The sequence below is a fragment of the Periplaneta americana genome, chromosome 5 (genome assembly GCF_040183065.1).
Source record: "Periplaneta americana isolate PAMFEO1 chromosome 5, P.americana_PAMFEO1_priV1, whole genome shotgun sequence".
Lineage (NCBI taxonomy): Eukaryota > Metazoa > Arthropoda > Insecta > Blattodea > Blattidae > Periplaneta > Periplaneta americana.
The window spans coordinates 57974588-57984976 of record NC_091121.1 but is presented as its reverse complement, the minus strand read 5'-3'; the positions used below and the strand labels follow the sequence as shown (position 1 = coordinate 57984976).

The 10389-nt window shown below is 37.1% G+C and overlaps 1 protein-coding gene across 1 annotated transcript in view; it reads right to left on the bottom strand.

Annotated features, from left to right (window-relative positions):
- Positions 1-7516: 7516 nt before the first annotated feature.
- Positions 7517-10389, bottom strand: part of LOC138700491 (protein takeout-like) — a 28571-nt gene continuing 25698 nt past the window's right edge. Inside the window, exon 6 of the mRNA XM_069827096.1 lies at positions 7517-8286. Coding sequence (XP_069683197.1) covers positions 8126-8286 — 161 coding nt within the window. The 3' untranslated portion in view covers positions 7517-8125. The remainder of the gene's footprint in view (positions 8287-10389) is intronic.

The following is a 10389-nucleotide window of genomic DNA, read 5'->3' as shown; positions in this document are numbered from 1 at the left end:
TGATAGTAAGCTACTATGTCCACATGCCACCGTTGTCTGTCATCGCGTGGCATCTTCGGAGCATTGAGTCCACCAGATCGCGGAAATACCTAGTTCTGGTCCTCAGCAAGATCTTCCCAGGTAGCCAGGACTTAATCGTACAATTGACCTGGATTTGAGATGGGTGGTCTCGATATTTGTCGATCCTCCTCATTTTCAACTCAGCCCATACGTGTTCGACCACTTTCAACTCAGGTGTCTTGAGAGGCCAAAGTATGAGTTCGAACTCGAGTCTTCCCTCTAACAACCTTTGAACGTTTATGGCGGTGTGCGCGGAATGGTTATCCTGCTGGAAAATTAAATTTCCTTCAGGATAACTAACTCGGGCTGAAGAAAGGAACACGTTTTCCAAAATATGTAGATAATTTAGTGCCCCAAATCGCTCATCGATGCTCTGTAGCACGCTATCGCCATCGCGAGATATCCAGCCCTGACATGACACTCTATGTAAATCTTGCCGATGTCTGCCGTCGTTGGCTATAGTTCACGATAAATGTTGGCGCGTGATTCGCTAACGGATGGGGTGGTTGTTTCGTCGGAGAAGATTTCTCTTCCCCATCCAATCGGTTGCGAAAGCTAGACATTCGACAGCATGTTCCTCTGTCTAGGCTTCATTGACCTTAGCTCTTCCCGACCTAATATTCCTTTCGAGCCATGGAAGTTGGCCGCAGCTCTTAATTGATTAGCAGAGCTGAACGGGTTCTCTCCATGAGCTCTTCTGCAAAGGGCCTCGTCATCTTCCCCTGTTTAAATACGAGGACGCTCTGTAGAACGGCGCCTTCCAAACTCGCCATCATTCAGATATCTAAGTACGTAACTACATCTGTGCTGATCTCACGTGCAAAGACTTATAAAGTCGTTGTCACTTGGACCTCGCACAGTAGTGATGGGAAAAGTTGTTCTTTTCGCGGAACAGTTCCGACTGTTCCGGTTCCGGAAAAATACTATGTTCTAAACAACAGTTCCGAAATAACTGTTACAAGTAGAGATGAGTCGTAATCGTTCATTGATGCAAGCCATTTCTTCGACTCTCGCTCCTTTTGAGGAGTCGTTCAAAAGAGTACCTTCCCTCTTCCCCAAGCAGCTCCCACATAGCTTTGGAGCACTCATCACTCGGACTCCTTTTGAAACACGTTATCGGCATGACATAGCATCAGGGCTCGAAATCGTTAAAAGTTGGTGGGGGCAAAAGAATTTTTACCTTTACGTTACGTATAATGGTTTGGGAAGTTACAAGAACATAGGGTAGAGAGGCGTAATTCGGATAGGTTAAGAAAAATTTTCAAACTCAGAAAAAGCTTGATCTTGTACAGAGAAAACAAGTAAACATACAAATAGTACATTATTTTGTCGTACTGTGGAATTAATTTCACTAAATAGAAATTACTATTGACACTGAAATTAAGCTATCCGAATTACCCGACTAATTGCAAATTAAGAAATTAAGAGGGGCTAATTGGATACTGCTGCGGGGTAATATGGATAGGAATGAAAATGCTATGTAATGTTTGTATTTTCATGCATTGAAACAAATTTATTAATTACATGATTTAATTTACAGGCATTTACCACAAATGAATTTTTATTCTTCCTTGTGCTCCCACGCACTTTTCATGAAACCATACCTTACCTTTCTGGGAGCGAATCCATTCACCTTTCAGAGTTGATGACTTGGAGTAGTAACTGATCATGCAAAACACACTTTTATAATCATTATTCTCTTTTAGATTTTTAATTTTTTCTTCTACTTTCTTTGACATTGTCCCCAAGGCCTATCACTGAATTGAAGTCGAGTTTGTTTGCCCTTTAATTGAACTTCTTTCTTTGCCTTAACAGCTGCTACATTATCTGGTGATGTGCTGTGATAGGCTGTTCGTTTAGGTGGAGAAGATTTTTGCGTTCTTTTCTTTTGAGGGTAGGAAGAACCTCTCTAAGATTTTCAGAAGCGATTCGCACAGAAGGTTGTGACGTACTAGGCTGTTCTTCATGCTGAACTACTTCTTCCTTTTGCATGTCTTCGGTAGTGGCAATAGTGGAAGGTCTATATGTCTCAGAAATTGCAAAATGGAAGTCCTGGATTGCTTGAGATCTGAAAAGGAAAATTCCTGTACAGGAAAACCCATTTATTGCCAGATGCAATTGCCTTCCAAGCTTCATTAAACAATGAATAGAATTCGATCTTAGTTGTATTAGATCGTAGATTCCTGTGTAGCCGTGATGTTGCTTAACAATGATAATATTATCTTTGAGTAACTTGAAAAAACAACGATCGAGGGGCTGCAAAATGGCGTTGTGTGTGAGGGAAGACAAAGTATTTCCATGTCATTGTTCTGGCAATATGCAAGAGCAGAAAGTTCTGCATGGGATGAATGACTATCTACAATCAGAAGAACTTTTCCTGATGCGCAATGTTCCTGGAAATGCTGGAGAAACGTCACAAATATTCATTCTTTAATGGAAAGTAACTTTTAGTAATTATGCACGAGACAAAGAAAATATATTTATTATCCGTATACCCCAAGAAAATGTATCCGAATAGCCCCGTAAGTTATCTATAACCAAGGAAAACCTACTTACTGGACAATGCAAGAGATGGCTTCACCATCCAGTCTACAGACTGTTACGTACCATCGACACCATCACAGATAAAAGCGATATAATATTTAGTATTTGAAGACAAATAAAGCTTACGTTCACTGACCACAATATTACATGCTGCATATACTAGAGATGTTTGTTACTTACCGTCCGGTAGAATAATTCGTGTTGCTTGTCTCAGGATAGGAGAATTCTCACTAAACTAACCACAAACGTTAACAGAACTCTTTCATTCACTGTGAAGCTAAAAACGACAATATGGCGTCGTCGGTAGACACAGAGCATGCGAAAAACCTTAACTTATCCGTATAGCTCCGCTATCTGATTTACCCCCCTGTACCCTATGGCTTTTAAATAGGCCTACATACAATGAAAACATTGCCATTTTAAAAGAAAAGTAGATGTTAAAATATGTCAAATAAAAGTAAGCTTGCCTTAAAAATTTTTAGGTGATACTGCTCCTTCCTCCTTTCCTTTAGCGAGTAAGACTGATCTGCCGAATGATGTCCGGGGGTGACCATCTATCTGCGACGGTAAAGGCATCCCACGAATTCAATGGCGGCCCATTAAGTTTGGTTGTCATTAGAGACTGTAAAGTTTTCACCAACAAACGATTTCTTTCGGCAGTTTTGATGCTATGAGCAACACTGAAACCTCGTTCACAGGCGGCAGTTGACAGAGGCACTGAACGGACTTTCCATATTAATTTTTCCAAAATAGGAAAAGCATTTAAGGTTAGAGAGCCTGACTTGAATTCTCTCCATTGTGACACAGCAGTCTCACCATCCAAACCAAGCAACTCAGCTGCTTTATATACTTCAGAATTACCGTACAAACCGCTTTTACCGCTAATTTTATTTTCTTAAAAAACTGAGAAACCTTTATCACTTCACTTGAAGGAAACCTTCTTTCAAGTTCATTTATTAAACCTTCTCTTATTTTGTCAAACTCTCTGTTTTCACATTCCTCTTCAGGTTGAAGTTTACAGTATGTTAAGTAATTTTCTTTTCAAAGACTCAACTAAAGATCATCCTTAACACGCGTTTCTTTAAGAGTTTGCGTTGCGGAATTAATTTTATCTTCTATTTCACTGTAGGTAATAGACTCTTTTTGCATTGTTGTACTAATTAGAGACAGAACAGATGATAAGTTATGTCTATAGACTATTTTTTCTCAGTGAAAGCTTTTTATAAAGCCCTGCCAATTAACAACGATCTCTACTTAATAATTCACGGCTTTCAGATTCTAAGTTTAGGAACGGCATGATACAACGAAAATCTTTGAACACTACCAACAAAGCATCCTTCTCACTCGAAATCCAACGAATATGAAACAGCTTTTTAACTTTCAGATAACCCGTGATGCCTATAGCCGCCGCAATATTTTTAAGTTTTGCAGCTGTATGTGGTTTACTGAAAATTTTATAAGTTCATCTAGCAAGCATTCAAAGTTATGAATAGCATTGACGTCACTAAAAACTTGTTCAGAAACAAGGTTCATCCTGTGAGCCATACAATGTACACTAAACGACATTTCATACAAGTTGAGAGGATGCGAAGGCATTTCTTTCCCCTTCTACTTGCCCTGAATCCGTCAGTATAACAGACCGGTAACTGTTACCTCTTATACCTGCACACCCTAAGTTGTACACACAAGAAAATAAAATATTAAATAAAGTACATAAATGGATATAAAATACAGTGACACAGATGTTTGACAATTACATGTTTCAGTATATTTTAGTGTCGTTTTTACAACGTTTTCAACTAATATAATTAATTAAATAAAGGGATGCTAGTTTGTATTATGAAGTCAGGGGGGAGTGACACAGTGCAGATTGTTCCGTCGTGTATGCTGTAGAGTAGCAACTAGCAGTGAAGAAAACATTTATCTTCTGCTGTCGGTAGCTTTTTAACGTGCCAGTTGATATAAACAACAATAAAATGAAATATAAACGCTTAGTATAGATTTTCGAAATGTAGATTACCGGTAAACATTTTCAATAATAAGAATTTTCACTATATTCAAAGTCAATTAGTCGAACGTTAGTAAGATAGGCAGTAGCGTCTTCCCCTTCACGGATGGTAAAGAGTGTGAGTAGAGGGGAAAGCCTATCAACCAAACTGAAATGGGGATTGATCAGGTGTGGAGATATGTTTCTCCTAATTCTAGCTACACCTTTTTCACCAGTAAACCCTGCCGCTTCAACTGAACCAAATCCTACAAGATTTTTTTAAGCATTTCCACACCTATGCCGTCTTCTGAGAAAGCTTGGATAATTTTTTCCTCAAGGAACTTTCCATCAGCATTTTCCACTGGTACTAGTTTATAGAAACAGCAGCATGCGTTATTTTGTTCGTTCACATACGTAACATATGAAACCAAATGATTTTCAGAAAATGGAAAAAAAAGTCAGTCTATTTAAAAAAAATAATCAATTTTAAAAGTAAAATTGGAGATTTATCCTTCGAAGAGGTGGAAAAATTCAAATATCTTGGAGCAACAGTAACAAATATAGATGACACTCGGGAGGAAATTAAACGCAGAATAAATATGGGAAATGCCTGTTATACGGTTGAGAAGTTTTTGTCATCTAGTCTGCCGTCAAAAAATTGAGAAAGTTAGAATTTATAAAACAATTATATTACCGGATGTTCTGTATGGCTGTGAAACTTGGACTCTCACTTTGAGAGAGGAACAGAGATTAAGGGTGTTTGAGAATAAGGCTCTTAGGAAAATATTTGGGGCTAAGAGGGATAAGTTACAGGAGAATGGAGAAAGTTACACAACGCAGAGCTGCACGCATTGTATTCTTCACCTGACATAATTAGAAACATTAAATCCAGACGTTTGAGATGGGCAGGACATGTAGCACGTATGGGCGAATCCAGAAATGCATATAGAGCTTTGGTTGGGAGGCCGGAGGAAAAATACCTTTGGGGAGGCCGAGACGTAGATGGGAAGTTAATATTAAAATGGATTTTAGGGAGGTGGGTTGTGATGGTAGAGACTGGATTAATCTTGCTCAGGATAGGGACCAATGGTGGGCTTATGTGAGGGCCGCAATGAACCTCGGGGTTCCTTAAAAGCCAATAAGTAAGTAAGTAAGTGAGTAAGTAAGTAAGTAATCCTCATTTTACCTTTGTTCATGCCACAAATAGCTTTATCAAGAAATGCAGTAAAGTGATAATGAGGTTGAATAGTGGAAGAAAGTCCGAAAATTTTATTATTTTAACTTCCAAAACATTGTACGAAAAGCAATCATCTTTGGATATAATTCGTGTTTTGGCAGATATTTTTATACAGATTCTTAACTGAATTATTTCCGGGATGTTGAGGTGTCTGTCATTATTGTTTTGTTGATAGCTCATCTACTACTTAACAAACCGGTTCGTGGGCGGTAACTTATCTTCATTGTAATGGACTGGGTGTTTGTTTCTTGTTTTGTATTTGTCCTGTGATGTCTCTGTTATGGAAGTCCGCAATGCGGAAGAGTCTAGTGTTCTCCAAAATTGAAGAGTTCGATCTCAAATCACGTTAAGTCCATTTTTTATGAAAGGACTGGAGTAGTTTTTTTTTATCCACTGCTGTGCAGACTGAGCGAGTTTTCATGTGACATGCAAAATAACACAAACTTTTACACAAGGAATGATATTGTTTTGCAACAAAGCAAGCTTAGATATAATAATAATAATAATAATAATAATAATAATAATAATAATAATAATAATAATAATAATAATAATAATAATAATAATACTTTATTGCCAAAACAAAGATACAATTTGATTTTTTTTATTATAAAACACTCTAGCAGCCACAGAAACAGTGCTCAGAGGGCGTTCGACTCGACATAATGTAAAGAGAGCATTCCACATAATGGTGTCACAAACTTAATCATGTAAGATGAATAGATGATTAAAGTGGCCAAACGAACTGATCGATTTTCGAGATCAGAGATCACACTTTATAATTACATACTACTCTATACAATGTCCATAAAAAGGAGCAGGTAAATAAGGGAGCGAAAAATGTTGAATTATCTTTATTTTGAGTCATATTACTAAAATTTTGAAGTTGTCATGATATTCATCTAAAGAGGTTACTGATTTCGGTGTCAGTGTTTACATATTTCCTGTTCGTTAAATACATACTTGATCATTTCATGGTTAATCAGTACTTCCAGCCTATAAATTTATTAACCCATTTCCGTATTTAAGGAGTTGATGGCGTTTGAATGTCAAGGCTGAACTGTCATAGTTTCTTGGGCTCACCCTATATCCCTTCTCGGTTGTTTCGAAGATTAAAAGTTAACATGACAATATGTTTGGATTCATACTTTCTACATGGATCCTTCGATAATTTATATGACTCTTGATAGCATGTTGAAGGTTATATTCGTAAGGATGTCCTCATTTTCTATTATTTTCACTTGATCTTTGTTTTACAGCCAAACACTAATGTTAGGAAATTTAAATTGTTATAATATTTTTAAATTGTTCCTTTCATCTTTTTTCTGAATAATGTTCTTTTATTGGAATTGTAATGTTTTGGAATTTGACTGACTTATTCTCTATTAGTGTAGGAGATTTTTGACAGATAACAGAGAAGGTAACCAAATGAATATAGGTCTACCTTCTTTCTGATGTTGTAAATGGTCAAAATTTCGGTTTTGAGAGGGATCGTTGTTAAGTGCAGGGACCTATTTAATAAAAGTTGCATAGCTACAAGCAAGAAATTAGTAGTGTAACTTAGCTGTTCTCAACCTATGATACGCGTATCACTGATGGTACATGAGCCACTGCTGTTGTTACTTTTACGATTTGTGAAATAAAAGTATGAGTTATGATAATATATATATATATATACATATATATATATATATATATGATATATAATATGTTTTGAACCTTCCAACATTGAAGAAGTAAGTGAAATAATTTCATGAATGCGTGTTTGAATATAACATGATTTCATTAATGTGTGTTGTAATATTTCTAATTGTTGGCTAAACTCACCAAGCCTCGTTAATGGTAATTCAATAATATGCAGTAAAACTGGACAAGATAACAAGCGGAACGTAGACGTTATAGTTAGTCATATTATCGTGATGAGAGACTGTCGAAGTTCCTTTCTTAACACCAAGCATTACTTCCTCATGACACTATACTCTTTAATTGTCTTTGTGACCATTATGAAAATACTCTGAAAATCAAAACTTAAAAATATTTAGAGCAATTAAATATTCAACTATTATTGCCTGAAATATTACTAGCTGTAATCTCATGAGAAATTGTATATAAAATGTTGAATGTTTTACCGCTGTGTAGTGTGTAATAGAAAGTTCAACAGATGTTAAAATGTTAAAATTAAAAGAGAAATTTAATATGCATACTCTTCCTCCGTAAATATACTGGTTAGCCTATTTCACTTTAATGAGTGAAATGTCAGATAAACTAGAAATTGCATTGGAAAGGGATTTGAAGCATTATGACAGAGTCTCCGGCATTAATATATCAAACGGGAATTGTTTGGAAATAGCATTTGTTAATTCTCTAAACACTTCTAAGAATGATGCAGCTATGTGTGGCGTGATCTCTTCGAAGACCTCTTTCCAATTCTCGTCCAGAAGTTTGTTCATTTCGTCACCTGCAAAAAATGAATCCTTAATTCTCTTAGCTGTTTGAAAATGAAGGGCTATGAGACTGTAACAGTCAACATTTATTTTTACCGTTTCCAATTCTAAATTTAACTCCTGATTCACAGGTAAAGGTGACAGAAGGCGCCTGGAAGGAAGTGTTTAATACCTTTAACAAATATGAAAGCACAGTGGTACTACTCATAGATATAAAACTTTATAATTGTGGTACTTTTGTGTGTCTAGGGAAAGTAAAATCATCATCATTCCGATTTAAATAACATAGGACATTGACTTCTTCTGGCCTTATTCATCCGTCAGTTTCTTCATTTGTGGGCCCTGGCTCCCCCTTACATTTGCAGAGTATTCCACTGTTTATTTTGGTAATCTTGATCTGGATGTTTCGTTTACATATCCAGTCCAGTTTGTTTCGTTTGTTACATTTTTATATTTATATTTATGTGAATTACTTTCAATCTTGCTAAGCTTAATTGTTGGGATAGTACTCTGACGAAGTGTATCCTGGTGCTTTTTGCATAAATTTAATCTCTGCAGATTTCAATCAGGAAAAGTAAAATTTCGGCAGAAAAATAAAGTTTTTTTCGTATTCTCAGTGTGCATTAACGGTAACTGTTATGCCAATATGTGTTTGTCTAGTGCCTACCCACTTCACTTTGCGTGATTCGAGTTCCGCATACTTAGGGATAGATGGCAGGACTGTGAACCATTTTCAAATTACACACCACTTCGACGGGCAATGTTATACATGAATGTATCGGAGACGAATTATGTCGTGTACTAGGGTGAGTGTATGTTAAGTGTAGTGTAGGGAATGGGTGAGGATGATGGTGAGGAAGGGAGAAGGAGAAACCCGGTGCCGGCACGTTGCCTACTCATGTCGAATAGCACAAATGGGGCCGCCAAGCTTAACGTCCCGATCTAACGGACGAATCACTATCAACAGTGACATGCCTTCCCTTCATATGCGCTCCATAGAGATTTGGGATTTAGCCCAGGCACACTGGTGCACAATTTAGTGATTGGAAGTTGAGCACCGCCATCTCTCGGGAGTAGAACCCGAGCCGGCTAGGCTAGTCTGGCGGCAGACACGCTAGTACAGAGCTAACTCGGCGGACACTGGTTATGTTAATGTTACATATTGATTCATATAGGCACCAGCGAAATGTAATATATATTATGTATGTATTTGTGTAAATACTTGCCAGGTCTAATTTTTGACAGATTGACTCATATAGGTACGTGCGAAGTTTAATGTAGGCTATATTACAATTGAACTTGTGTAAATATTTGGTAGTCCTAAAATTTTACGGATTGATTGGTATAGCAGATGCGTTTGAAAAGTTCGTGACCTGTGTGTCAACGTATCAACAATTCCGGTATCTTTTTATGGTAATTTTAAATTAATGCAAGAATGAAAAATAGTAATTTTGTTTTGACTACGCTTTGTTTAGTTTAATTTTGAAATTAGTGTGCTGAACAGATTGGAAAAAATGGAAACTATCGAGCTTCGTGTTGTGATTAAATATTTCGTGAAAAAGGAAATGAGTCCAACAGGAATGAAAGAAGCATTAATGCTACACTTGGGGAATCCGCTCCATTGTTTTCGACTGTGAAATAATGGGTGGCACTGCTTAAAAGTGTAGATACAGTGTCGAAGAAGTCTCCCACAGTGGATCTCAAGTAACAACAACGACTGAAGAAATCGTAGAAAAAATCCACACTATGATGTTGAATGCCTGTTGACTGAGGATGGTGGAAATTAGCGAGTTTATATGTATGTCAACTCAGCGGTGTGATACATCTTAGTCAATAGCTTGGACATGTCGAAGGTCTGCTCTCTAAGGTTGGTTCTATCTTTGTTAACATTGGAACATAAGGACGTCCGATGTCAAATTTCGGGGGATTGTATGGCTTAATTCCAGAAAAACACGCCCAATTTTTTGATTCGGATTGTGATCACTGATGAAAGCTGGATCCCCTATAAGATACTGGAGACAAAACAGAAGTGGAAACAATGAATGTACAGCGTTTCTCCACCTCCAAAGGAAGTAAATTTAATTGCAATTCAATTCAATGCAGTTCAGTTATCTGGG